The 27,711-nt window shown below is 51.2% G+C and overlaps 1 protein-coding gene across 1 annotated transcript; it reads right to left on the minus strand.

Moving 5' to 3' along the window:
* Nucleotides 1-18,650: 18,650 nt before the first annotated feature.
* On the minus strand, nt 18,651-27,644 carry CNGA2 (cyclic nucleotide gated channel subunit alpha 2). Its single transcript, XM_065846295.2, has 7 exons — nt 26,753-27,644; nt 25,474-25,630; nt 25,173-25,283; nt 24,490-24,654; nt 22,059-22,166; nt 21,520-21,626; nt 18,651-20,841 (listed from the first exon to the last, which is right to left on the minus strand). The coding sequence occupies exons 2-7, from the start codon at nt 25,584-25,586 to the stop codon at nt 19,418-19,420; spliced, it is 2,028 nt and encodes a 675-aa protein (XP_065702367.1). The 5' UTR covers nt 25,587-25,630; nt 26,753-27,644; the 3' UTR covers nt 18,651-19,417.
* Between the last annotated feature and the right edge of the window lie 67 nt (nt 27,645-27,711).

Raw genomic sequence — 27,711 nt, forward strand, 5'->3', positions numbered from 1 at the left:
GCTGGAGAGGGACAGGTCCTGCGATTGTCCTTTTCTTTACCAGGACAAGCTGCACATAACCTCTTCCCCATCTCATCTGTCTCTGCATCACAGGGGTGCAGCTGAGCAGAGTCCAGGCTGGAGTGCACACACACACAGCTCTGCCTGCACCCTGCATGCCCCCCAGCCCCTCATTCCAGCCCTCAGCTCCTCACACAGCTTAGGAAGCTCTGGGCAGGGCAGACATGTCTGGTGGGTAGAGCTTTCACAGCGAGGACTTGGGGAGCATGAACTCAGAAGTAACAGTGCAAACCCAGGAGCCCCCCTGCAAGCCTGAGGTCCACATGAGGTGGCCCTCTGCCAACCGTGGGCCAGCACCAGCAGCAAGGGAGGAAGCCCCAAGCTCCAGCCAGGGACCCCAGGGTACAAGGGGACAGGGGAAGAGCAGCCACAGCCACTGCAGCCCCCACGTCCCCAGAGTCCAGGCACAGAGCTGCCTGCCTCCTCTGCCACAACCAAGCAGCCGTGGCATGCTCTCCCCGAGAGAGAAAGAAATCAGGTGAGCGATGTCTACTCCATATGGAGCGGATGCAATGCTGCCCAGGCTTCAGCTCAAAAAAGTGCACATCTTATGGTATAAATATTTTGGTTTGCCTCCTCCTCTCCAGCCCACAAGCTCCAGCATGAGAACCACAACAGCAGCCCTCATCACAGCCGTTTTGGCAATCTGCTCCCCCTGATCTGCACAGTAACCGACGTTTGCTGCAACAAAAGCCCACGCAAACTCACCTGGCTGGGGCAGAAACCCCCAACCCTACATATAACCCCCCACACACACTTCCTGCATTTTGAGTCATCATTCCAGAGTTTGGGGATCCCTCAAGTCTGAATCAGCTGTGTGTCCAGACTTGTGTTTTATAATGTTGTTGGAGTGCCGAATAATTTTGGATAAACCCTCTTCCTAATTGGTTCTCTGATAAACAGTTCCAGTTAGAATAAAGTCTGTTTGGAGCTTATTGCCTGCCTAAATTGATTTTTGGGGTGATTTTGCAACACCATTGCCGAATGCAAAGAGGCGTGAGCTGCCACCTATCACAGGTGCACAAGGAGAACTGTGATTAAGCTCAGATGCCAGCCCCAGAACTTTTTTCAAAGACTCAGTCAAGCGCAATACGAATTTGTTGGTAAAATGGAAAGACAAAGAAATTCATCAGATGCTTTCTTCACCAAGTCCTCTTGGAACAAGGAAAAGAAAGGGAAAGAGAATTTGTCTAATAAAAACAATAGTAAAAGCTATTTTTCACCGGTATATATATTATGTCTTTTGAAGTCTTGATAAATGAGATGGTGTCCTGCCTCCCTCAGCCCTGCTTTGGTTGTGAATGCAGCGCTGGCCCTTCATCCCAATCCATCTGCACCTGGGAAGAGACCCAGTGCAGCTCTTCAAGCTGCTGCTTTGTCTTCAGACATCCAGAGCAGGACACTTAACCTGAGCGATTGCTCAGGCAGTGCCTGCCTGTGTATAAGCTCCAAAGCTGCACACCCAATGCAAAACCTGAGCTTAGGATCTGCACTTACCTGGGCAAACATTTGTTTTGTGTTCTAATAGCAAGGTGAACACGCAATTCCCATGTGTAAACATCCACTCTCGAGACATAAGCACTACTGAGCTGTGCTGCACTCCTCTGTTCAAACAGCCACTTTCTAGGTGAAATCTGCTGCATTCTTCTCTGTCAACAGAGTCAGTGCTTGGGGTTATCCTGGTCTCCTCTGAAACATCCCTTGTCTTGGATGAGAATGGTCCAAAGGTGGCTATTTATCCATGTAAATGAAACCCCTGTTTTTTTAGGTGTGCTCTGTTACTTGTGCCATCTCAACAGATGGAGTTTGCAAAGCAGGAGTGGGAAGAAAAGGATAACAAACAGCATAGACACAAAAGAAAACATGTTAAAACACATAGTGGGTTCATCCTCTCAGGCTAATGTGATGACTGTCTTCAAAGAGAAAGGCAAAGGGAATAGAGCAATCTTAGCTCTCTAGTCTTAGTGCTGATGCTCCATGGGGGATGGTGACCAAAGCAAGAACATGTGGGGAGTTGGAGAACCCCAAACTAGCCAAAAGTGAGTCCTGGAACAGAAATAATGAGGCTGGAGGGAAGGTACCAGCAGAGCGAGTTTGTGACCCATACCAATTTTTTCATTTGTGACATCGTGCTGATGACTTTTGATGCTGGTACAAAGCCAGGAAGCAGCAGGAGCACATGGAGGGTGCACAGCCCATCACTGAGCAGAAGACAGCTTGGAGCCCACCAAGAGGTGGAATGAGGAGCACAGCATGCGAGGCTCAGGCTCCCGAGCATGGGGTTAGGAACAGCTGTTTCCATTGCCCATCAAGGGCTCATCAGTTGGGAAGGGCCAAGGAAGAAAATTATCTCATAAACTATGAGTGTGATGGGACCCCAGAAGAAAGAAATGCTCGTCTAGGGGACACATTACAATGCCACTCACAGCAGTCTATGGGGCACTGGTTAGACCCTCAGGAAAACCCTTCAGCACCAACAGATCGGAAAAGTGGCATCACACAAGTTCCCAGCTGCTGTTGTTTTCCCTGGAAAACTTTTTTATCATTACTTTTTCCTCCCAGTCTTAGGTTCACGGCAGGACCTAGGATGTGTTTGGTGACGTGTGAGTGGGTCACCAGCATTCAGCATACTCAGGACTACTCAGCTATTCTGAGACTGCTTGCAACAGTCTGGGATAGCACTCATGTCACATATCACTTCAGTTTATGTTTCTGTTGAGATATAAGTTCACAGAGTAATGAAATCAGCCCTGTCCCCATAAAGGATCAGGGCTGGGAAGGAGAAAGCTTCTATACCTCCTATAGCACCTAACCCACCCCATGCCACAGGACAGTGTCACTGTCTTCTCTCTATAGGTGGAAGGAAGGTGAGGTAAGAAAAGTGAAATGACTTGCTCGGGGTCACTTACCACGTGGTGGCTAAGCCAGAAGGCCACCCATGATAAAGAAGGTTAAAAAGGAACAGAGAAGGGCTCCTGAGTGAGCTGGTGAATGGAGGGCACATGGAAAAAAAATGGTATAGAAGAAGATATCCTGCTCAGCTTTGGTAAAGCAAACTGGCAGTGATGTGACTTTTTTCTCTAAAAATGCATCTGCACAATAAACACCAGGGAGGTCAGAAAAAGCTATTTAAGCTCAAGGACAATAGTGGCACAAGAAAACAATCCATATTAATGTTTGCAGGTTATGGGGAAAAGGAAGAGAGGAGTGTGTGGCTTGAAGGAAAGACAGAGGAGATACAGGCAGGACAAACCACAGAGCTGCCAGGCAGGGGCCAAGCAGAAGCTGCCTCTCACATGGGAGGATTCCTGCGGGATCAATGTCCTTGCAGAGCTCAGGGTCCATGCACTTCCCCCCTGACAAGGTTAAACAGAGAGGCAAAATGAGACAATCACTGGCACTGGGTGCGATAAGCAGAGGGGAGTGCAGGAGCAGGGTTATAGAGGCGTCGCAGCAGAGACGCTCAGTGCAGGACCTGAGCAGGGAGAACTGGGGAGCTGCTGCCCTGCTCACTGACATGAGTGGCAGGAAAACAAGTGCCTGGGCTCACAAGCCAAGCTGATGCCTCCTGTTCTCATCCCCTGGGCTTTCCATACACACTGGCAAGTGCTGGGGAGAGCCACAATTCCCCTGGGTTGTGCATGGGCCAGCAAGGGGTACAAATCCCCCAAAATGTCACCAGCCAGTGCAGCATCCCCAGCAGATCCCATGTGCTCTGCTGTCCACTTGGTTCAGAAGCAAGAGCCAGACATTGCTTTCTCATTTCTCCTTCCAGGAGCAAGTCTTTGTTATTAGCCCTGTGAATTATTTATTCTATCATAATTAATGCAGGACTGTTAACGGCCACAGCAAAGCTCTGCAGCTCACCCGTCTGCAAACACTGCTCCACTTCTGCTCACCATTTTGGCATTAAATATGCATCACGACTGATAAATTGCTCCAACACACTGATCACCGCCAGCCTGTTGAACAAAGTGCTCTGAGCGTGGATACCTCCCTCGGGAAGGGCTGTGCTGGGGTAAAGCGGAGGCAGCTGGGGAGTGAGGCATCTCCCAAACAGGGCAGGCTCACTCCCCCCTCACAGCTCACTGCGTCCCTTGCTCTTACCACTGAACAGATACACTTTACCAGAGATGGTATCCGAGCTGTCCTCAGATAAATCAGTCCCCTCAGGCTCTTGCTTCACATCTACCCTCTCTCTTTTCAGCTCATATTTAAAGCAGATGAACCCCTCCAAGTCCTCCTTGCTTTTCAGACCCACTAGGTTTGCAGAGATGTCAGCCAGGGTGCAGGGCTCCATGGACAGTGACCATGAGACACCAGTATGCTCCAACGGATGGGAGGAGCTGGAGGCTTCTCCAAACTTCCCAAGCCTTGCCACAGAAGAACTTGCAGCCACAGCCCTTTATCATCTCTTCCAAGCACTTCTGCAAACACTTCTTTGGCATGAGAGAGGATCTTGTTCCCCTGTTTCCCCATCCCTTGTCACAGAGGACTTGGGTGCTTCCGGAGCAGCATCAGTGTCAGTCACTCCACCGCTTCTCGCCTTCCCAGCCAGATGCAGGGCAGTGGAGAGAAGCCCATCCCTACAGAGCATGGCTCACCAGCACTTGTCCCCATCCACAGCCGCTCTTTTCTGTCTACTGGTCAGGCTGCACATCAGCAGAGCTGGAGGTTATGGAGGAGATGATGGAGAAAGGAGCCTACAAAGTCAGAGAAGATTCTCCATCGCAGCCCCCGGAGGTGGATGTCTACTCTGGCAGGGCCTCCTAGGACACATGAAGAGAAGGGGTGGTTTCACAGGGTTTAAGTGCCCAGAGAGAATGAGGAAGATGGGGAGTAGTTGGCCTAATTAATGAAAACAAAAGGAAATTAACAGCTGCTCTGAAGCTGCTAAACAATTTTGCTCCTTTCTCAAACCAGCCCTTAGGAAGTAAAGCAATTTCAGAGTATGAGGCTTCCTCAACCTCAATTGGCTTTTCGGCAGAGACTTGTCCTAGGAATACCTGAGCAACTGGGACAGGTATTACAGGATGCCTCAGGGACTCCCTGACAAGCTCGCTGGTCGTTAGGTGAAAAACAAACCAATCCAGATTTATTGCAACAGATCAGCCTGCCAGGGATCAACACCTGGGAAGCCTTTACTCCCTGACCCATCAAAATCCTCTCCCATTAACAGCCCTTGATCAGGTTGTGTCCCCAGGACACCCTGTACCTGAACACCCCAGTGCTACTTATTTTACATTTTTTTCCTTTTCCAAAACGGCCGTTCCTTCCAGTTGGCAGTGTGAGGCTTAAGAGAAAGGCAGGTTTCAATTATGGCTAAACTGGATGTAAATCTGGAGTATGACTACACTGCACATAGGTTTGATCAAGAGACCATAAGAGCAGCATTTACACAGCCCAGCTCCATGAGATTGCTCCAAGTAGCCTTTCACTGGCTAAACTGGTGCCTGAGAAAGGATCTGACCCTAACATGGGGGTCTGAATCCAGTAACTGAGAGTGGGGCTGGAGGAGCTGCTCCATCCCACCACTCAGGGGTTTAAAACAAGGAGAGAAAAAAGGAAGCGTTAAACATGTATAGTCTGGGCTAATCCTGGCCCAGCAGTGAAGTGCATTTAAAATGACCCTTCTCTAAGCTTCATCTCTCTCATTTGATGTTTCTCTTGTTCAAGGATGTTTCTGGCTACAACACCTATCTCTCTGTCAACAGCCCTCAGTGCATCTCTCTTGCTATCTTTAGTCTCGGTTTATCGATCTCTCATTCCTATCTATCCAATCTTTTGTGCTTATTTCTGCCTGTCACTCCATTTGCCACAGAACACCTGTCCTGCTTTACAATGCGTAGCTCATGTCAGCCTCCCTTTTATGAGCTCCCCTTTCCTGGTGGGGAGGGACACCAAGCAGGGAACCAGGTGGTGCCCACGCAGGTCTTGGTAAGGGGCTGGGAGATGAGCAGCCCCAGCAGACAGAGATGCTTTCTGTCCAGAATCAACTCCCCCTTGGCAGGGCTGGAGCATCCCCTTGACTGTGCTTGGAAAGGGGATAAATACAAATCAGGCAGAGCCACCTGAGCTGTGGTGTTGGACCCTCTGTCCTGCAACTCTGCTGTGACACGGCTTATCAGAGGAGATTAGTCAGAACCTCGATCCTAATGCCGCTTCTGAATCCAAAACACCAGCAGTACCCTTGGAGATAAGGGCATCTTTGACAGCGGTGTCAGCTCTCCGTGCTGGCTAAATCAGGGCAAAGCAGGGAACAGGGAAAGGCAGCTGAAAGGAGAAAATAAAGACTGAGCAAAGGGGGAGGATGGAGGTGTGCCCTCAGAGCTGCTCTTGGTTTATTTTCTGCTTTCATGTCTTTAAAGGTGAACAGGGAACAAAAAAAAAGGCCAAGAACAAAGCCCTATCACTTACCCTGGCTTGTTAACTCATTATCATTAATGTGGACCATGCTGTGGCAAGCAGTACAAGGAGCAGGAGAAGGATTTTCTGTCTCAGAGCAGGTGAATAAAGTCCCTCCTTACTCAGCAGGCAGGCAGTTCTCAGAGGGCTTAAGCTGATGGATGGCCAGGCATCCCCTGGCAAGCCTCCCCAGGGCTTGGCAGGGCTGAAACCCTCACAAAGGGTCTGGTCCACATTTTCATGCTTTTTTTTGTGGGATGAAGCATGCTGGAGACCCCATTTCTGAACATGACCAAAGCACACCAAAGCATATCAATATTGACACCCAAAACCACTGGGATGTCCATCTGTCGTGGAGGTTGACAGTGGGAAACTGGCTTACCCTCTGCTAAGGAACTGAGCTTGGAGCACTAACAGGGGCTCAAACTCATCAGTGGCCACCACAGCCATGTCTGGTGGACAACGTGCGGTTGGAAACCCATACCCTGGCCAGAAGACAGGTCTGGATCCTCAGCAAGTCTCAGTGTTGTGTGTCTATCAGAGCATTCGTAAGGATGGCTCCTAACTGTAAAGTGCCCTGTTGTTCTCCAGGCAAAGCTAAGCAAGTACATGCACAGTGTGGACTCACCTGGAAAGCCAACAGAAAGACTGATGCCCTTCCTGAGTGAGGCTGAAAATCCCCAGAAATCCCCAAATCCTGACCCCACCAAGCAGTGCCAGGTGACTGCTCCCAGGAGCACTCATAAAGGCTGAAGTGGGAACATGTAGCTCCATGAAAATATGGCCAAGGGAACATCCAAGACTGACACCCTTCTCAGGAGTGGGGAAGGATACACATCATGGTGATGATACCCAGGAGGACAAAGCCCTGCAGACGTGTCCTGAGTTACAATGGCCTTGTGCCATAGAAATCCTGGGGCTAAACCTTGGTTACTTCATGGCCCATAGCAGCTCAGGGACAGAAAAGCTGCTGTGCCTATTTCTCTGTCTAAACTACTCAATTGCCCCTGCCTGGGCAAGCAACCACCAAGACACTGATGCAAAGACCATTTTTCGCCCTTCTGCCACAGCCACAAATGAGAGAGATGAGAAAATAACCACCAGTAGCAGATAGATATAGAAGATTCATGCCTCCAATAAAAACTGTCCCAATGTTGTAGTCCCAGTACTTCAGCTGGAAATTGCTTTCACAGAAGAAGGATAATAACAGTGAGGCTGCAAGGGCATGTCGTTATTTAAGAAGTTCTGTTGGGTTCTTGGGAAGGTCAGGGAAAAGGCATAGGATGCAAAGAAGGTTTATGCTCTAGCTTTGGATACTCTAGTGTAAGACTACAGTCCAGGGCTTCAAAATCAATGCTTCAAATTACTCCCATGCTCTTTGCAAGCTGTGGTCTTTGAAAGTGCATGCTTGGATTTCCCGTGCAGGAGTTTCACCACAGCTCTCTGGTGCTCTCCAACATGCTCCCGGGCAAAGAAACTGAGGCCTGGATGGGTGACAGTGTCTGGAGTCCACCGTTGTCCCAGAGTGATGCTCCATCCAGGCTTCAGCAGGCTGCACAGCAATGGTTACTCCGAGTACCTCCAGCACTCACCAGACTCCTCATATCTCCTTGGCCTATCTCCAGCAGCAGAGCAGGGCAAGAGGAGCCAGATCCCACCAGGTGCAAGTGCAGGCTCCCCTCCTCCCTTATCTGGCATTGAGCGGCTCATCATTGCACTTTTTCCACTGCAAGCTTGTTGACACCTCCAATGTTGCCTTGTGCTGGAGTGGAAAAGCCCTACAGCCTCAGGGCATGAGTCTCTCAGACACATCTCACCTTCTGTGAAATGGTCCCAGCAGCTCTTCCCTGCCCTGCCTCCCAAGCTCACATGTGTTAAACGACATGGTTGTCATAAGTAACCTCCAGCTCCACTGTATAAACGCAGCTCTGATGTGGTAGGGAAATCCTTCCAGGATTCCCGAAAAATGCCAGGTCTTGTCTGAAATAACTGCTGCAGCAGCCAAAGACTGACACAATCTTAAATCTCACCAGTGCAGAACAAGGACCCTCAAAATCTGAGGCTTTATAACAGGCTCCAGGAGAAAAACAGGATGAGAATAGAAACAGAGCAAGGGGGCACGGAGACTTGCCCCATGATCCCAGCCTCCAGCAAGTTGTGGTCTTGGGGACTTCTCAGACTGATTTCTTTGGTTTAAAAGCTGCTGTATTCCAACATGGGACATGACAGTTCGTGACCACTGGAAGACCAGGGCTTTCGGGACAGAACGTACTAGGGAACCCAATGCTTATCCACACAATGGACACAACTGAGGAAAAGGAAGGAGGAGTGTGGCAGTAATTCAACCTTTATTAGCCTCATCAAATATCATCTCGTAATTTCTCTGAATTTACAGAGAGCGTTAACAACATGAATACAATTCATTGACTCTTTGAAGACCCTGAAGCGTAAAGCTGACCCACTCCAAAACAGAGAACAGACTGGGAAGGAAGGGCATGGGTTTAAGCTGGCAGTTAAGTGCTGTGTGGATGGGAGGCTGCAGGCACTGGGATTTGCTCCAGTAGGGCTTTGAAGATGCCAAACTTAGCTCAGGGCCCTCCAGCTGACATGGTCCCCCTGCCCTGCATCCCAGAGAGCTCATCAGTCCTGGCAGAACTGGGTTTGGGGGTGGCAGCTGAGAAGTTTTCTGGGTTTGGCTCCTGAGATAACGTGACCTGTGCTGATGAGCAGATAGGAAATGTCTCAGCCTGAGGTCTACCAGCCTTGCTGTCCTCCTGGTCTGAGACCAAGGTTGGAGACGGGAAAAGGAGTAATAACCAACTACTCCAAGCAAATAGTTCCATAAACCTGAGTCCTCACAGAAAGCAATAAAGCTAAGGCAAATTTACAGGGAACCTTTGCCATTGCTTTGCAGTAGAAAGATTTCCATAAACTACTGGGGTTTGGTGCATTTTTGTTTCTTTGTTGTTTTGTGGGTTTTTTCATGAGACATTTTCCCTCGATTTCTCTTTTACAAAACTTTGTTTTTAAAGACAAGCAGCCCACTGGCACCCATCATTCAGGGGCTCTGACAAGCCAAAGCAACTGTCAGACCACATTTTGTCTTCTGGTTACATTCAAGGTTTTGCATTTCAACGGTTTTTATTTTCCTAACGGAGTTTTCTCTTCAAGAAGTTTTCTCTTCCATCAGAAACCAGAGTGCACCAGCACAATGCAGAACTTCACACAAGAGAAGGCTTACAGTTCAATTTACTGCCAGGGAGATGCTGCAGCGTGTGGCCACAGCAGGAATTCTCAAAGCAGACATTACCCAGGTAGCAGGATACAGAACAGACCTAAATTTAGGAGCATCCAGACTACGGTGAGATTTGCAGGGGTCACAGGGGGTTGAAAAGGAACAAGACTCACTGTGTGCTGGGCAAGCAGGCAGGGGAGAGCATTGGGAAACAGCAGGGCTCCTGAAGCCTTTCCTCAAGGATGGAATGTGTCTGCACCACCTGCGGGCTGCAGAGCGGGCAGGAGAGCCCGGTTGCTGGGTACAGGGTCCTCCTCCAGCCCTGAGCATGGAAAAGTGGGCACAAGCCGTGCCTGGGCTCTGCAGCTCATGCCAGCCCAGATTCATGAGTGCACTGAGGATGAAAGGGGCGGCCCAGGTACACCTGCTCGGGACAACCATCAGCCAGGGACTGCAGACCAGGCAGAAGGAAGAAGGGACCACCAGGGCAGGAGGGGAGTAGAAAAGGCTCATTGTGGAGTATAGCACCTGTTATTCATAACTGTGATACAGAAAAATTATTTTAAAGTCCTTAGTTGAGGTAGAGTGAGCTACCAAAGGCCCCAGAATAAGTTGTAGTGGCAACATTAATAGCCCAAGCCCCAAAGATGTGGACATAGATGACACAAAAGACCCCAGAGCCACCCACATCTCATGGGTGGCAATGTAAACTTGGGAGCTGAGCAAAATCTCTCCCAAAGGTAACAAAAACATCAGGCAGCAGAGGTCACACATACATGCAAGGCACCAGATTTAGTCAAGCCAGCTGCAACATGAACTTGCAGACTAGAAGAAAGAGCCGAGTGTAAGACCTGTTGGAAAACACTTAAAACCAGTCTCAAATGGACTCAAGCAAGACGAGGAAGAAACCCCCACGCTGAATGGCACACTGCACCTGGTAGAGGTGAGGAGGGTGATGGCTCATTGTCCCCCACCCTGCACCGCAAGGCACCCAGGGGTGCCCAACACCAGGGGAAATATCAGCTTTTACTTGCACAACAGCTCGTATCTGCAGCACTGCTGATGGCATTTGTTAAGTATTGACTGAAGAATCGATAGGCTGTCAGTGTTAGTATCACTTTAACCAGACTAACAATAACAACTGTTCATTGCAATTTTGGTTACATTACTAAAAGTTTTAATAAGACTATCAAGAAATTCTTAGTTTGGCATAAGAAAATGCATTTAGCTTTCGGTGCATAACATCCCCCAGCTCAGCCAACGCACCTCGATCCTGCCCTGCCTCCCAGGGTGGATGGGATGCAGGGAGCTGCCATCCTCCTGGTGGCTCAACACCACCCCCTTCACAGACACCCTTCTCAGGGCAAAATCAGCGCTAATGCCTCACAACTCTCCCCACTGCAAGCAACACTTGTGGGTCAGGGCACAGACTAACTCACCGCCTCCGCCTTGCACAGCTGCCCGCTGCAGCCATTGTGACTTCTGAAAGCCCCTTCAGCAAACAGCCCCTCCTTGCATCAAAGGAACTGGCACGCAAAGGCACAGTGGAAAAGCAGAGCTTTAATCTTGGTCTGTTGCTGATACCACTGCAGAGGCAGGTTAAGGGGATAAGAGGGATCAGCTCACATCAGCCATGCTCCAGGTGGCTGAGCCCCCAAACCCAGAAGCAGCCCAGGTCAGAGGCAGCAAAGTGAGACTTTAAACTTCTGCGAAGGGCAAGTTTGCCCGTGGAAGAGTATCTATAGCCATGCAGACAGCAGCCTGTTACCGGTTTGTACAAACTCCTGGGAGTGTTACACCATGCTGAGCCCCTGTAGCAGCAGGGAGACCTTTGCTCCCGCACACGGGGATCAGCAGGATCCCTTTGCAGGACAAAGAACACCCCCCTGTGGCTGCTGGGTCTTCCCACCTGCAGGCACCACGAATCTGATCACAACATTAACCTGGCTCCAAGCAGGGCTGGAAGGGTGCTGCAGGCTGAGAAAGGGCTGAGTTCAAGTTATTTGCCAGCAAGGGAGAGCTCAGCCCCACACCAAGCCTGAGCAGGGTGCTGTCCTGTTTGCTCCGTCTCCTGCAGCCTCCCCCAGGATACTCCTAGGGGTAGATGTGACAGGTACCACCTTGAAGGCTGGAATGGCCCCCAGATTCTGCCCCACTCTGCAATCCCAAAACTTGGCACTGTGTGCGGCTGCTTAACCCTAGCAAAACCCCTCCGTGTGCCCCATGCCAGCAACACCTTCTCAGTCCAGAGGCTTTCCCTACCGTGAAAACCAGCTGAAGGGATACAGAGGAGCTTGGCCACCTGGCAGAGAGCTGGGTGGCTCCAGGTCCCTCATCTCAAGTGGGGACACTTTGCCCAACTCCCCCCAGCATCCCAAAAGAAGCCAGCAATTTCTCATCTCCTTTGCATGCCTCCCACCCTGCCCACCCTCCCTCCATTCTCTCAGCCCCTGTGCCAGTGTCTGACAGCTTCCCAGTCCTCCCAGGGGCAAGAAACAGCATGTGCTTACAGCCCACACAGGGTAACAGTTCACCACAACACGCTCACTTTTAATTTGCTTACCCAAGCAATAAAGCAGAAATGAGGAATGGCAGCTAATTAAAAGTATCGATTCATGTGGCATTCAAAACTACCCAGAGCAAGCCAGGGGGGAAAGAGTGATGAGGAGCCTGGAAGAAGAAGAGGGAATAACAGGGCTGCAGAGCTCCAGATGGGTATATCCTTGCTCCCTGTGATTTCTTACCATGGGGAAGACTCTTCTACAACAATCCGGCTCCTATAACACACTGTCCCCAAAACACTGGCTCTTTTCTTTACCAGAGAGATCTCCAAGATTCCCATTACATCAGGTCCACGTGAACCCTCTCTGAAGTTTGACATGCCCCCTGTATTTTTAAGACTAGCTGATGGTGAGCAGATGAAAACTCTGAAACGGGGGAAAGCACAGCTGGGATGTGTTCCTACAACAATGGCACAGCACGCTCAAAGGTTACAGCTTGCAGTGCTCTTTGACCTTCACATCTGCAAAACCCTGTGCAAACACACGAAATACATTGCCTTTGTGACTCAGGTACATGCAGGACTAGGAGGGTGCCTGGGGCCAGCAAATCCAGATCTCCAGTCTAGGTGGTCCATAGCTTTGTCTGCTCTGCACACCATTGAATCCTCCCTGCTACAAGAAGATGGGTTTTAGCACCAAAGTCAGTACCTAGAGCTCACATGGGAATGGGAGTGGGGGAGATGGAGGCCATCACCAGGGACTCGGGTCTCCTCCGTGGCTAGGTTTCTGTCAGTAGAAACATTCGTTTAATTAGATAAGGAAGATGTTTATGACAAGACAGGAGCTAAGGGTGCCTGTGCCTGGCCAGTGTGGGTCTGTCTGGAGAGGAGGGTGGCTGCTGAATCCTCACTTCTCAACAAGAGCAAAAACTTTGAGTCTCAAGAAACAAGCCAAGCGAAGAGCATCTAGACAGCGCTCTGCCAGTGACAGGGCTATGAATAGACTCAGAAGCACCTACAGCCACCCATGAGGTGAGAAACTGCCACTCTTTTGCTCTGCATTATCCATGTCACCATCTCCACACTCCTCTGCCTTGTGTAGCTACCAACAGCTGTCCTCATGGGGTTGGGAAAGAGCCAGAAACTGGGACAGAAAGCCTTCTCCCCATCCCTCTGATCACACACACCAAGCAGATGCCATCATGGCCTAGATTACAAATGGAGCAGGATACCCAAGTGCAGAATCACCATCTGAGGACTCAGAAGCAAGGATGATCCTGCAGGCAAGGACTCCTGCTCTGCATATGCTCCAAAAGCTTCCCAGAGTACCTTTAAAATTTCTTACCTTCAAAACTGCCCCGGCAGCCTCCTCAGCAAGGTCTGCATCCACATCATGGTCATGAACCCTGGCAGGATCTTCACCCTCTGCATGGTGTGTTATCAAGGCTTCCTCTGGCCTCCAGGGAAAGCTGTGAAGGGTTGAAGGCACGCACTTAGGCTCCTTCTTCTCTGCTTACTCCAGCCTATCTTCTTTTCCACAGACAGCAGCCTGCTCTACTCAAGCTGTTGCAGACCATCCCACTTAGCAAAGCACCCAGGCGGTTCGTCCTGGGGCACAGCCAGACATAGGGAGGGCCAGCAAAAAATATGTCACTTGGGGCAGAAAGAGGAGAAGGGTGACTGAAATCTCAGTGGAAGGAGAGGGAAGAAGACCTGCAGTCTAGAAACATCTCTCTTTGCAGATCTTGGTTATGAAGGCTCTCACCCTAAACCAACTGTATGGAGAAGACATGCCCCCCACTGCTGAGGCTGGAGGAACCAGACAAGGCAGATGCCCACACAGGAGGTGGCAAGCTTACAGGCAACCGGTCCTGTGCCAATGCCACCCAGCCCCATTCTGGATCCTGGCTTCAACACCCAACTCAGACCCTGTCACCATGACCCTGCCAGGGCTGCCTGGCTCCAACACCCTGCACTGCCCGGGCATAGCTTACCTGCACCGTGCAGCTCCAAGCGATGGGCAGAACTGCTATGCTCCCCCAAACCCCACTTTGCACCAACTGGTTATCTGACCACCATCTCGACTTGAGCCTTTCCCCCATGTACCACCAGCCTGAGGGGTTTCTTTTCGGAGACCACTTGCCAGGCTGTGCTGAGGAGGGCACCAGGGAGACTCCCATGGTGGGGCAAGGAAGCCTTCACCCTCAGGAACAGTGAGCTGGTGGGTCAGGGGGAGAAGGGGTGTTAGGAAAGCATCCCAGGGTTTTCCTTCCATCCCTCCAAGGGAGATGGCTGAGGTCGCTTCACCTCCTGCTCACCCATCACGCTGAGCTGCTGCCATGGCAACACACACTTCAATTCAGAAAGGAATGGGTACTTCTCCTTGTTTAACCAAAGAGGAGGCAGCACCCTGGTATTTTCAATGGGGAAGGAGGAGGGAGCAAGTGAGGCAGTCAGCATGGGAGCTCAGAGAGGCTGACCTGGACCTGCACAACATGCAGATCTGCAGCCTCCTGCCACCTGCGAGAGGGGTGAGATGGTCAGCTACTTCAGCTCTGCTCCTCGTGGTCAGGAAACATGCTCATGGAGATGGTGATATGGCCCCCACACTATGTCGAGAACCCACACGAAAGCAGGGGTGATAGAGGGCTTGAGATCCACAGGACAAAACTGGAACTGAGCACAACGAGTCTGCATGACATGCTGGGTGCTCAGCACCAACCTTCCTCTCTAAAGGGCAGAGCATACCTCAGTGAGTCAAGACTTACTGAAGCACCTCAGGAAGGTCCTCAGGTACTCATCAGGGGCTGCAAAAAAAACACACATTGTCTAGCACCACCAAAACCCCTCAGCAGTAGCTCTTACGCTGGTGAGTGATGGCTGTCCTCACCAACCATCTCCCAGGACAAGCCTCAGGACACAGCACATCCAGGATTGCCCATGGACCATGAGAACAAGCTGAGTGTAGACTCTTTTCCTTGAAACCTCACTCATACCTGTAGGAAAAGCAGGCAGTGCTTTGATTCCAGAGCTATTGAATTCAAATGATCACAGGCAAGCCATCCCTTCTCCAGGGAACAGCTGCATGGCAGTCCAGCGATCTTGTACACCACCTCCACATCCCAACCCCTGGAGAACAGGTGGATATCTTGCATCCCTCTGTGTGCAAGACCTTGCTCCTGGGAAGGCAGCACACAGGCGGTCTTGATTCCCTTGGGTGTACAGGAGGCAGGAGCTGGGGGAGGCAAAGCCATCTGGGGAGCACTCAGAGGGGCCAGTGCTGGGAAGCTCGGACCTGCATCCAAACTTTCCTGATTTTCAAGAGACTTTGGTCCAGCTGAGCATATAGGAGAGTCAGTTAGAAATACAGAGCAATACCGGGGCTTTCCCACTGCTTCGCACCACTGAGGTGTTGGCTGGACAGCCAGACCCCATCTCAGCAGTGCAGTGCAGACTCCTGCAGCAACACAGCGCTATGGAGAAGACCATCACCAAGTTCAGCAGCACCAAGAGCAGCTGTGCTGTTGGCCCTGCCATGCCACATGCCAGAACCGCCATCATAGTGCATACCAGTAACCTATGAGCCAACCATCCCTACAGCCTCTGCATCTCACACCTTTTCCCCCAGCACTGTGTGAACCACAAACGGAACTTCTCACCAGGGTGAGTCTGCTGTGCTGCAAGACTCGGAGGCTTCAGGCTTCATGCCTGACCCTGGGTTCAAAGCCAAGCCCACTCTGCAATCCCCAGATCCTGTGGTCCAAACTCATATGAACCCCTCTTGCAGCTTGCTGACCTAACCTCCGGAGAAGGAGCAAAGCCAGATGGTCTCCTGTGCTGCAGTCTCCAGCCCTGCCGTACACAGCCTAAGAAGAAGAGGTTATTTTGGGGCTTGCTCACAATCACCAAAATGGCCTCTTCATGAACATCTTAAGAAAAACTAAAAGCCAGCAGCCAGGAGACCGGAGTTATCTCTGTGGTGTCCTGGCAAGCTCTCTCGATTTCCCCCAGCTGTGAAATGGATACTTACACTGCCCAGAGGCTGATGAGGCAGCTTTTTCTGGGTTTCATTCAGCAATTATTATTTCATTCCTAGAAGCAGTTCCCAGAGAAAAGGAGGGAAGCCCAGTACCACACAGTGCATTTGTAATAGATTCACCTGAGAATCCCAGCCCTTTTCCTGCAGCTCTGGTAGGGGCAGGTGAGGTCTGAAGCTGCACCCGTTGGTAGCAGTAGCCTTGCAGAAAGCATCTTTCAGGGGGCTTCCCTGGTTTGATAGCACTGGAGGGGGTGGCTGCCTGGTGAGGCACACACATTTCCCCCTGGTCTGAGCCCTCTGGAGATCAAATATATTTGCTTCATATTTGATGTCTCCCACCCACAACACACAGCTGAGAAAGATTCAGTTGTATAGGGGATTCCTTTTTGCAATGGGAGAGATCTAAAAGAAAGAAATTATAATATACAGACAAGGCAGTTTAACGTGTCATGATGCATGGGTGGTGTGGATTAACTCCAGCTGGAAACCAAGCCGCTCACTGACCACCAGCCCTAGTGGGATGGGGGAGAGATTGAAAAAACACTCGTGGGTTGAGATAAAGGCAGTTTAATAGGATAGCAAAGGAACAGAGAATAATAATAATAATAAAAGAATATCCAAAACAAGTGATGTGCAATGCAATTGCTCGCCACCCACTGATCACTTCCCAGCTAGTCCCAGAGAAGCGATTGCCATCCTGGCCAGCTTCCCCAAGTTTATATACTGAGCATGACATGATATGGTATGGAATATCCCTTTGACCAGCCTGGGTCCTGGCTGTGCGCCCTCCCAGATTCTTGTGCACCATCAGCCTCCTGGCAGAAAAATGCTTGACTTGGTATAAACATTGCTTACCAACAACCAAAACATCAGTGTATCATCAACATTCTTCTCATACTAAATCCAAAACACAGCATTGTACCAGCTACTAGGAAGAAAATTTACTATCTCAGCTGTAACCAAGATAGTGGGCAAGTCTCTGCAGGGTGCTGAGCAAACCCTTACAGTGTGGACCCTCAGCTTTTCCTCCTGGACACCAGTCCCGAGGAGCAGCCTCTGGCCACCCTCAGCTCCCCATCTCCTTGTGGGGGAAAGGAACATACTGAAAGCACCTGTAAAATGGGCAGCAGCCAAAGCTGTATCTGCTGTGCCCCACGTCTTCTCTGGCAGGAATTTAGGCAGCCCACAAGGGCAGCTGTGCTGTTGCGTGCTTCTCTCCAACATCTGCCTGTCCTGCTCACCGAAAAAAAAAATCATGGAGCTGCTGCTAATTTCATTAGCAGGCCTGTCAAGCGGTTCATCAATCTATGATTTCCTGGCTTGCTGCCGTGAGGAAACAAGCGGGATCTGCTCTGAATTCACAAAGCCATCCTCTGGGGTAATTTGTCTGAAGGCTTAAAATTTCCCAAGTGGATTGTTATCTCAGATTAAAACTGGGGGAGGGAGTGGGTGTGGGGTTTTTTTGTTGTTGGCTTATTTTTATTTTTTTTTCCTGGAATAAGACAGAATACCCTCTAAGCTGCCAGCCCAGAGGCAGGAGTTGCCCTGTCCCAGAGATGAGCAGGGACAAGCAGGACCACAGGCAGCCGCAGCCCCTCGCTCAGCCCCTCTCCGCAGCAGCAGAGAAGCAAAACCCACAGGTGCCCAACCAGCTGCCCACAGAGAAGGGCTTGGATTAGGTGCGTGGGGCAGGCAAAAGGCAACTGAGAAGCACCTGAGTGATCAAGAACGCTCCAAGGAGCTACAGCTCCATTGGGAACCATACAGGATTGCATTTCCAAATCCTAAGTTCCCCACACCTGCCAAAATACAAGCGGCTGTGAATCCACAGCCCTCACAGAAGGTCCCAGCTGCTGAGGCTGCATCCAGCCCCCATGGCCCCATCCAGCCCCACAGCCTCATCCAACCCTCATGGCTCCATCCACCACCCCAGTTCCATCCAGTCCCCACAACCCCATCCAGCATCCCAGTCCCATCCAGCCCCCGCAGCCTCATCCACCCCCCACAACCCCATCCAACATCCCGGTCCCATCCAGCCCCCGCAGCCCCATCCAACATCCCGGTCCCATCCAGCCCCCGCAGCCCCATCCAACATCCCGGTCCCATCCAGACCCCGCAGCCCCATCCAACACCCCAGTCCCATTCAGCCCCCGTAGCCCCATCCAGCACCCCGACACCACCCAGCCCCTCCGGCCCCATCCAGCCTCCGGCTCCGGCTGCCGGCAGCGGCGGTTCCGCGGCTCACAGCTCCCTCTCCTGGCTCCATCGCAGCATCCCCCGGCGGAGCTGGGCTTTGCGGGGGGGAAAGGGATGCTCTGCCCGCCCGCACCCCCTGCCCGCCGCAGGCAAAGAACGAGCGGCAAATTCAGGAGCTGTAAATCACAGCAAAGGGGAAAGCTGGGAGCCGGGGCTTTTGGTGTTGGAAGGAAAAGCAGAACAGAAAACACTTATCCTTCAACCAAAAATCATCTTAGTAATTAAAATAAATGGATAAATAAATAAAGCACCAGAAACTTTACAATTTAATTTAGAGATGACAAAAAAACTTCTTACCCTAAATTCTAATTTGGGGAATTTAACCTTCTCTCCCCACCACTAATCCCAAAAGGCAAGGCCATTATTTTTAAATGGAAAATTCTCACACAAAATGAAGGGAGGTAGTGTTACGTTGGAAGGAAAAGAAAGGACAAAGCAAATTCCCTCTGTTTTCCACCATTAACCTTTCTGGGTTGACACCTCCCCATGCGTCATCCCATTATTTTAGCCAAATGACTGGCTGAATTTGTCCCAGAACATTTATTCTTCCAAAATTCTATTGTCCACCAAACATTCTCCTCTTTAGAGACCAGTCCCAGCCCACCTCAGGGACCCAGAGGGCAGGAGCAGGAGGTCCCAGGTGCCTACACACAGGTCAGGGCCAACTACACAACAGAATGAAGAAATGAGGTTGCATGCACCAGTGCCAGCACCCGCACAGTACCATTAGGCATAGGTGGAATTACTGTTTGTGCTGATGTTGCTGTTGTTTGCAGGGTTTTGGTGGCATTTCCTGCACTGCAACCCTCACCAACAAGCTAAGGACCTGACAGAAGTCCCTGGTCACAGGATCTGCTTTGTGAAATAGCAAACATTGTCTCAGCACAAGACCAGACATCATCTAGCTGACCTCTGTACCCTCTCAGTGCATCCTACCACGTAAACCTTTCTCCTCGTCCTCAAGCAGACTGTCTGAGCTATCGGAGAAGAAGTCCTCCAGATCCTGCTGCCTCATCTTGGACTCCAGAAGAGTGATGCGCTGCTTGAGCTTCATCTGAGCATCATTGTACTCTGTCAGGAGCCGGCCAAAGCGAGTATGCAATGTGTCCAGGTTCAAGGCCAGCCTGTCCAGCTTCTCCTCTATGCTTTTCCCTTCTGTGCTTGCCTCCACAGCTGACTCATCCAGCAGCCCTTCCTTGATCAGGATCTCCCGGCCACGCTCCTCCAAGACCTTTTTGGCATCAGGATACTCTGTGACTGCTTCCATAAGATCTTCTTTTGAGAGGCAGAAGAGATCAGAGTAGCCCAAGCTACGGATGTTGGCTGTGCGCCTGTTGCCCATTTTGCTCCCTTTGATGTTAAGGATGCTGATCTCACCAAAGCAGCCTCCTGCAGTGAGCAAAGCATACTGTGTTATTCCATCATCCGCCACCACGGCCAGCTTCCCTTCCTTGATGATGTACATCTCTTTCCCAATGTCTCCTTTCCGACAAATGTAATCTCCTGGGCTGAACACCTGAAGGCGAAGCTTCAGCACTAACTCCACCAGTAGACCTGCCTCACAGTCCTGGAAAATCCTCACCTTCTTCAGTGTCTCCAGGTGAACATTGATGGCGATCTCTGCCCTTAACTTATCAGGGAGATTCTTGAGGACTTCCCGTTCATCTACTGCCTTCTTGTTGGTCCATAGGTAGTCAAACCACTTGATGACTTTGGTTTCCATGTCTTTGCTCACCTTGCGGAACTGCATGTAGTGTTTGATGGCATCGATCTTTGCCTGGAACTCTGCCCTAGTGGCATTCATGTTGGATATCATGGATCCCACATTCCCCACAATGGTGGCAAAGATGAGGACACCGATGAGGAAATCAAAGATCACAAAGAGGTACTCTTCATCGCGCACAGGGGGAGGGGTTTCTCCAATGGTAGTCAAAGTCAGCGTAGACCAGTAGAGACAGTAGACGTACTCCCGGGTCAGATACCCATATTCAGGGTCTGTGACATTGGGATAGACCCAGGTGTCCTCTCCAAAGCCTATGGCCTTGGAGATGGCATAATAAATACATGCATTCCAGTGGATGATGACCAGGATGTAAAGAACCAAGTTGCAGATACGGAAGATGTTGGGGTGGCTGGTTCTGGTCTCAGTCCTGTCAAAGAACTCAAACATGCGGGAGAAGTGCAGCAGCCTGTTGAAACGCAATTCAGGGTGGTGCAATCCCACAGCAACATATGCCAGGTCTGTGGGCAGGATGGAGAGAACATCCAGCTTGAACTGCAAGGTGTGGATGTAGTTATCCCGTAACTTCTTCAGGTCCTTAACCAGAAGGCCCTGTTCCAAGAAACCTGAGAAGTAAATGAGAGAAATATCGTGACTTCTGTTTGACTCTTTGCAAGCAGTTCTGAGAAACAGTTTATGGTATGCCAAGCACATGTGTGCATATATACGCAGGGTCATAAAAATATTACCAGTTTCACCTGATCTACTCAGTTTACAAGCTCGTGTTATCACTCAAACCCTTCATCTGGCAAGAGCCAACTAAATATATCACTTAGGGATTTACTGTGTTGCCACAAAGAAATGGGGGCACAAAGGTTTCCATCCTCCAGATCATGAATTATTGCAGTTCCGACAGAAAATGTAGAGCCACCTGCCGCGTTCCGAGAACATTAAATTCTACCATTTTTCTGTGTAGATAATTCATTAGCTGAATTGATGCAAAATCGAGATACAGACCTTCAACTATGCCCGAATACTAATAGTAACGCAGGTAATTTTGTACAATTATTCAAAGGTGAAGTTGAAAGCTGGGAAGATTAATCTTTCATTCTGAAACTTACTCTGTTTCTCAGATCTTTTAATTAGATTCTTTCTCTGGAGATTGCTTCATACCAGTGAGTGCTAAGATAGACAAAACCCTCCTCCTAATGGAGCTGTAGATTAGGCCTCTCCCTTGCAGCTCATCTCTACTTTTAGGAGATTAAAGCAAAGCCCTCACAAGCCAGGGTGTTGCTTGTGCTTACCTGTGCGCAGGCGGATCACTATGTCCCCAATGTAGATGGAGTCCGAGATGTAGTCTAACACCAGCCAGAGTACAACGTAGGTCTTTTGCAGATCGCTGAAGCAAGCCCTGGAGGAAAGGCATGAAACAAGGTGGTGAGACCAACAAATCTCCATATCATCTCCAACTATTTCAGCTGAATATAGGCTGATTCTGAGACTCGTAACTGCAATAGGGCTTGGCTATGTGTCCCTCTTCCAGAAATTAAAACCTCTGAAAAGACTGGCTCACCTTGACCTAGGTAAAATGACATCTTGAAACCACCTCCCAAATGCACCTTACAACTTTACCCCAAAATCATGGTCCTTTTCACTCAGGGCCAGAGGATGGATGCTCTGCCTTTGCACCGCAGAAGTCACAGTGATAGCAAGGGTCCCTTTCCTTTAGGGTCCTGCCAGCCCCAGCACCACCAGTATCAGTTGTGTGGTCCTGGCTGAGCCACAACAAGCAGGTGAACAGAAGGACTAGAGGAGACAGGGACCCTACAACCTCCCAGCTCACCTGGCTACAAGCAAGCACCAGTTATAGAGGACAGGAACTGCAATGACAGCCAGCCAGCGGTAATACCAGTCTCCCGCAGGGTCCACCACAAAGATCTGCCATTTCTTCCTGGAAACAGAGAGAAGCCAGAGCTGGCAATGTATGAATAACGGGCTAAACACAAAAAATAGGGTTGGAAGGAACCATGTGAGACACATCCTTCATCCCTTGCACCAGACTGGCTCAAACAGAGCTGCAGCTTGAGTGCCATTCTGTGAACTAAAACCAATCCCAGCAGCGCTGAGCAAAAATGCCCAGCACTGTTTAAACTCCTTTATCCCCAAAACTGGGTTCAGTCATGTACCAGAAGAGGAAACCATAGGACAGTAAGTCAGAGCAAGTGGCCTGCATGCACACATCACTCCAGTGGTAGAGCCAGAAACAGATGTATAGAAGGTGATCAGAAAACTTCTCACTACATGACATTGTGTTCCCCAAATGAGGTGTGATTGGTGTCAGACAGATCTTAAGAGCAGATTAATCAGAGCAGGAAGGAAAGTGTGCTGCAGATCAGTGAGAGCACCAGGAGGGGATGCCCAAGCCCCAGAGCATTGCAAGGCTGCCATCATCATGCTGCTCACAGCTGCCCGCCTGCAGTCTGCTCAGCCCTGGGTCCAGCCTTTGAACTGCTCCCAAGTGTTTGATCCTGCCCATCTTGGGACTCTGAGATAAGACATGTGTGCTCCCATCGCCAGATCTCACCAGAGAAGCCGGAGAAGAGAAACTCTGCGACTGGGCTGATAGGTTTAGCTGCTGCAGACTCATAGGTTAAAACTCCCTCCTCTCCCTCCTTCCAGCTTTTGAACATGCGAAACTCCCTCCAGTGATAGGAAATAAAAACAACCCACTTGGCAGCAGGTTTCCCGTGCCCACCCTGCTGATTCTGTCAGCTTCAAAAGCAAAATCTCTGCCTTGAAGTCTCCTTCCCCAGCTGCATAGGCAGCAGCCCCTGTGGTGCCCCGAGTGTGGGGACTGGCACTCGGTGCAATGCCAGCAGCAGTCCTTCGTGTTTGCTCTAGGTCCTTCGCATTTGCTCTGGGTACAGCCACAGAGAAGCATGTTGTCCAACATCCTCATTAAAAGTGCTTATCTTTTGCTCAGAAAGTGTGACTTCAATGTTTTTTGTTGAGAAAGGGACTCTGGTCCCTGGGACATACACTGACTCACCTGCAGCCAGCCAGTACTGCTGTAACACCCACAAACACTAATAACCTCAATAATGGTGTTAATTACATTGATAATTTCAGTTTTAAATCACCAGTACTGCCCACAGCAGGTGGCCAGAATCACTGGCATTACGCTGACAGTGGGACCAGGGCTGGAAAAGCAGGGCTCTGGGTTAACCCAGGAAGAGGGAATAACCATCTGCCTCTTCCCAGAGGCTTTGCGCCCAAGCCTGCAACTGTGGAGGCTCTCACAGCAGTGAACAACAGCTCATGTTTGGAGTTATCAGACTTCGGGCTCTTCTTACCTGTGCAGCTGAGGACCCAGAAAACAGCAGGAGTTACCACCATCTCCCCAAGAGCCCACTGGCACTGAGCAGCCCTTTCATGGCATGCTTCAGCACCCTCTGATAATTAACAAGCTCCCCTGAACCTTGCAGGGCAGAAGATTTTTTTCTGTGACTAGTGAAGACCCAGATACAAGGCTCAGATATTTTTCTCCTACAGAAAACAAGTGATTTTTGGTGTTTTAATTACCATATATAATGGTAGAGTCCAGAGTAGTCTGTGAGCTTTGCCCTTTAATTAGCCAGCAGAAGAAAAGCCAGGTTATTGTTTTTCACCGGGAATGTGAGCTGAGATGAAAGGGCTGGATTTGAAAGAGCTTTTTCAGAAAGCTGTGTCTGTGCTTTGGGGGGTGTGGGCAGCAAACGCGCTCCCTTCATCCTGCAGATGATGACTGAGACCGGCAAATCCCATGTGTTTGTGTTTGCTGGGTGGAGATCACACATCCCTTGGCTTGTCCCCAGCTCCTCATATGCACAAGCTGAAGGGGCATCTCTTCATCTCTTCTCCAAGTGTGAACTCTGGTGCTGAACTGCTCTGAAAATGGGGAGGTTTCCTAGCTGTCACAAGCCATGCAATGTGTGTTTGCTACAAGGGCAAGAACCAGAGGGGAGAATACTCCACAGCTGAGGGAAAGACCAGGTATTTTCCACAAGGACAGACTACCAGGTCCTGTGTGCCTGCACAACAGCCCAGCAAAGCCAGGCTGGTTGTCTGGACAGGGGCTGGAGAGGACAGGAAGGACCCTTCCCACCACCGTGTCCTACCTCCCCCTTTCCCATCCCCATCCGCCTCCATCAGCCACCACTGCTGGGAGCCCCCGAGTACCGTGCATGACTGATCTCCAGCCAAGTACAGTTGCAGCCACAGGGAAGGGGCCCTACTTTTTGTTTGCCTCTTCGGTCTCTTCATCCTCATGTCCAGCACCTGCAGCCACTGTCTGGAGCTCAGGGCCCTGGAAGCGCTCGAGGAAAGGGTCTGGCCTTTGCTGCTCCTCATGCAAGCTCTTGCTGGCCCAGTCCCTCAGCACCAGCACCAGCCAGACTATCCTGGACAGGGGAGAGAGGTAGAGTCAGGGGGTGTCTGCGGAGCAAGGAGAAAGCAAAAGCTCAAGAGCAAGCAGGGGGGCTACAGCTGAGAAGAAAACTCTCACACCTCCCTCTCAAGCCCAAACATTTCCTTTTTCCCTGCCTTGTAGTGATGGTGTGGGACCAAGAATATAAGAGCAAGAGAGCCCACCCTGGCAGAGTCCCACCACTCCTTCCCCAATCCTGCTGCCATTCCCACAGGGACATGAGGAATGTGTGGGTGGCTGGGGCAGAGGGAGGCTGCCTGCAAGGGAAAGGAGCCCTGAGCCCTCCCAGGGTCCCAGAGGTGAAGGAGCCATCCTCTCCTGCACCCCTCCCCATGGGCACCAGCACACACAGAGCGGCATTCGCAGGTGTTGTCCCTGCAACCCTTGGATGCCATGCAGCAGGAGGGGACGGTCACCCCACACCCCTGCCCAGCATCAAAGCCAGGCACAAAAGGCTCAGGCTCACCCAGGCTCAGCAGCACACAGAGGTACCTGGCCAAGGCTCCCCTGCCTTGGAAAGTGGGGGCAGCCAGCTGCTCCCCCCCATCTGGGGGATCACCTCTCCACAGCTCTGAGGAGGTGTCATCCTGGGTTGAGCAGGTCCTGCAGTGAGGAAAAGGGGAGGTCACAGCCACAACGTGCCACCATGGCACCTGCCCACAGCCAAACGAACTGGAGGCAGCAGGCAGCTAAGTTTGGCATCACAGCCCTCTCCACATCAGGTCTCTGCAGACACAGGGAGCTGGCCCTCCCCTGCCCTGCCTCCCTCAACCAAACCAGGGAACAGCCTGACCTCCTGGTGCTGAGCCCTGTCCCCTCCGCATCACGCTCCACTCGGGCTTGCGTGGGCACGCGGGGGTGGTGGTTGGCGGGTGAGCTGTGCAGACCATTACTCTTGGCTGTCATCCTCCATGTGAGGAGACCACGGGCACACACCCCGTGTCAGAGACCTGCAGAGAGCAGAAAACAGCCATAAGAAGAGCCATGCATCATGTGGTTTGAACCCAGAGATACGGCACAGCATGGGGAGAAGGTCAAACCCCAGAGGATGTGCTCGTCCCATGTTTTCCACCACTGGCCATCACTGATGCTGCAGTAAGAGTCCTGCAGAGCATTTCACCCTCCCCAAGAGATCCTACATCTGCCCACAGCCCATGAAAGACGCTCTCCTCATCGTTCAGGATACTCAGCCATTGCTGAGGCAACAGCATCCCCAGTGAGCCGTGCCATAACAACGAGCCCACAGCTCTCGGCACCGCTATCATCCCAAGAACAAGAAAAGAGACTCATACGGGTTGTAAACACAAGGCCAGCCCTGCCAGGGAGATGCTGTCGTGCAGCAGCACGGAGTAGACTTTGCATGTACAAAGGTGTTTGTACCCAAGCAACCGCTGTCCTTCCCCAGGGCACTGCAAGCTGCTGGTGCTCTGCCCAGGAAACCCCACCTCTCGTCACCACAGAAATCTCCCCTGAGTTGGAAATTGAAGTTTGCTATTTAAAAAGAGCCTGGCTGAAGTCCGTGCTGGCAGGAGCTACCATCTGGTTTCAGAGAGCAGCAGAGAAGATCCTACATTAATACATGGAGACTGCTGTGGAGCTGTTAAGTGCGGGATTTCATCAGGAATTGTTTATCTAATAAGTAAGAGATGCCTGCAGGGCTTGCCCATCTCCAGCATCACACGCAGCCCTCGCTGTTCTGCTGCACCCTAGTATAGACCACACCATGCAAAAGCACCACAGAAACACAGACTTGCTCAGGCAGGGAGGCAAAGCACACAGGCATTGCCCAGCCCTACCTAGATCACCTATTCCCACTCTGGTCACCCAGCCTGCTCCCGCGGGGCACAGCACACCCTCCATACCCCCAATGCACAGATGAGGCAGGTTCCTGGAGACAACACACTCATGTTCTAACACGGTGCAGCCCACAACTGAGGCTCTGCTTGAGAGAAGGCAAAGCCTTGTACACCTTTACCACCAGGCACAAAGTCTACATCCACGCTGCACACCCAGGCAAGCCACCGCCCCAGGGCAGCTGAGCTGCTACTGAGAAGCCACCGCTGTCCACTTACGAGCCTGGTGTCCCCCGAAGCCTTCAACACTTGGCTGCTGTCTGGTGCGCACTAGTGGGGGTGGCTGGGCAGCATCCCTCCCCCAGGAGACTCCCAGGCTGTCTCTGGAGCATTCAGGCTTTTCATAGGTGTGTTGAGCTGCAAAGCAAAACCAGCACAAGTGGAGCTGCCTGCACTCCTGCCCAAGCTGAGAAGCGGGCCAGGCAGCCGGGCAGCGCCCAGGCAGCGGCAGAGGGGCTGCCGCGGTGCACAGGGAGGGTGCACACGTGCGTGTGTCTCGTCACCACAACACGCCCATCCCCTGAGCATCCTAAATGCCCTGAGCAGCAAGGCACTCTTCAAGAGGAGTTAACTAGCAGCTGGCTTTGTGTTTGGGAGATGAAAGGGGAGGAGGCAAACATGCTGCTCAGGGATGCTCCATTTCCCTACGCATGTGTCCCCTTCTCCTCCAGCCACCACTTCAGTGGCTGGAGGGACCCAAGGCATCTCTCAGGGCAGAGATCGCAGCCATCCTGAGCAGCTCTGGGTCCAATGGCTCCCAAGTAACTGACAAACCTCAGGGAAGGGTCATTGCGCACCTGGGGACAGGCACAGCCAGCAGACCCCCACTGGGCTCAGGTCTTGCCGCACAAGGGGATGAGCTGGCACTGCCTCCCAGGCCGCCTGCTTCTCCTCCCCTCCCAGCCCCCTGCTCTAGGGACAAACAAAGCTGGAGACTATATCCCTGCTCCACAGGCTGTGCCACTGCTAATGCTATGATGGAAAACTTGCAGAAGCAGCCACATTTGAACACTCTCCCACCCTGCTACCTCTTAGCACGCCTGGGGAGCAAAACACCGAATCTGCTGCTCTGCAGTCACAGCAAAGAGAGCTGCAGAGTTTGAAGACGATCATGAAATGCATCTTTCACAAACTTCTGCCCTTGTGCTTGGTTGACAAAGCCATTCCAATAACCAGTT

The sequence above is a fragment of the Patagioenas fasciata genome, chromosome 11 (genome assembly GCF_037038585.1).
Source record: "Patagioenas fasciata isolate bPatFas1 chromosome 11, bPatFas1.hap1, whole genome shotgun sequence".
NCBI classification, from domain to species: Eukaryota; Metazoa; Chordata; class Aves; order Columbiformes; family Columbidae; genus Patagioenas; species Patagioenas fasciata.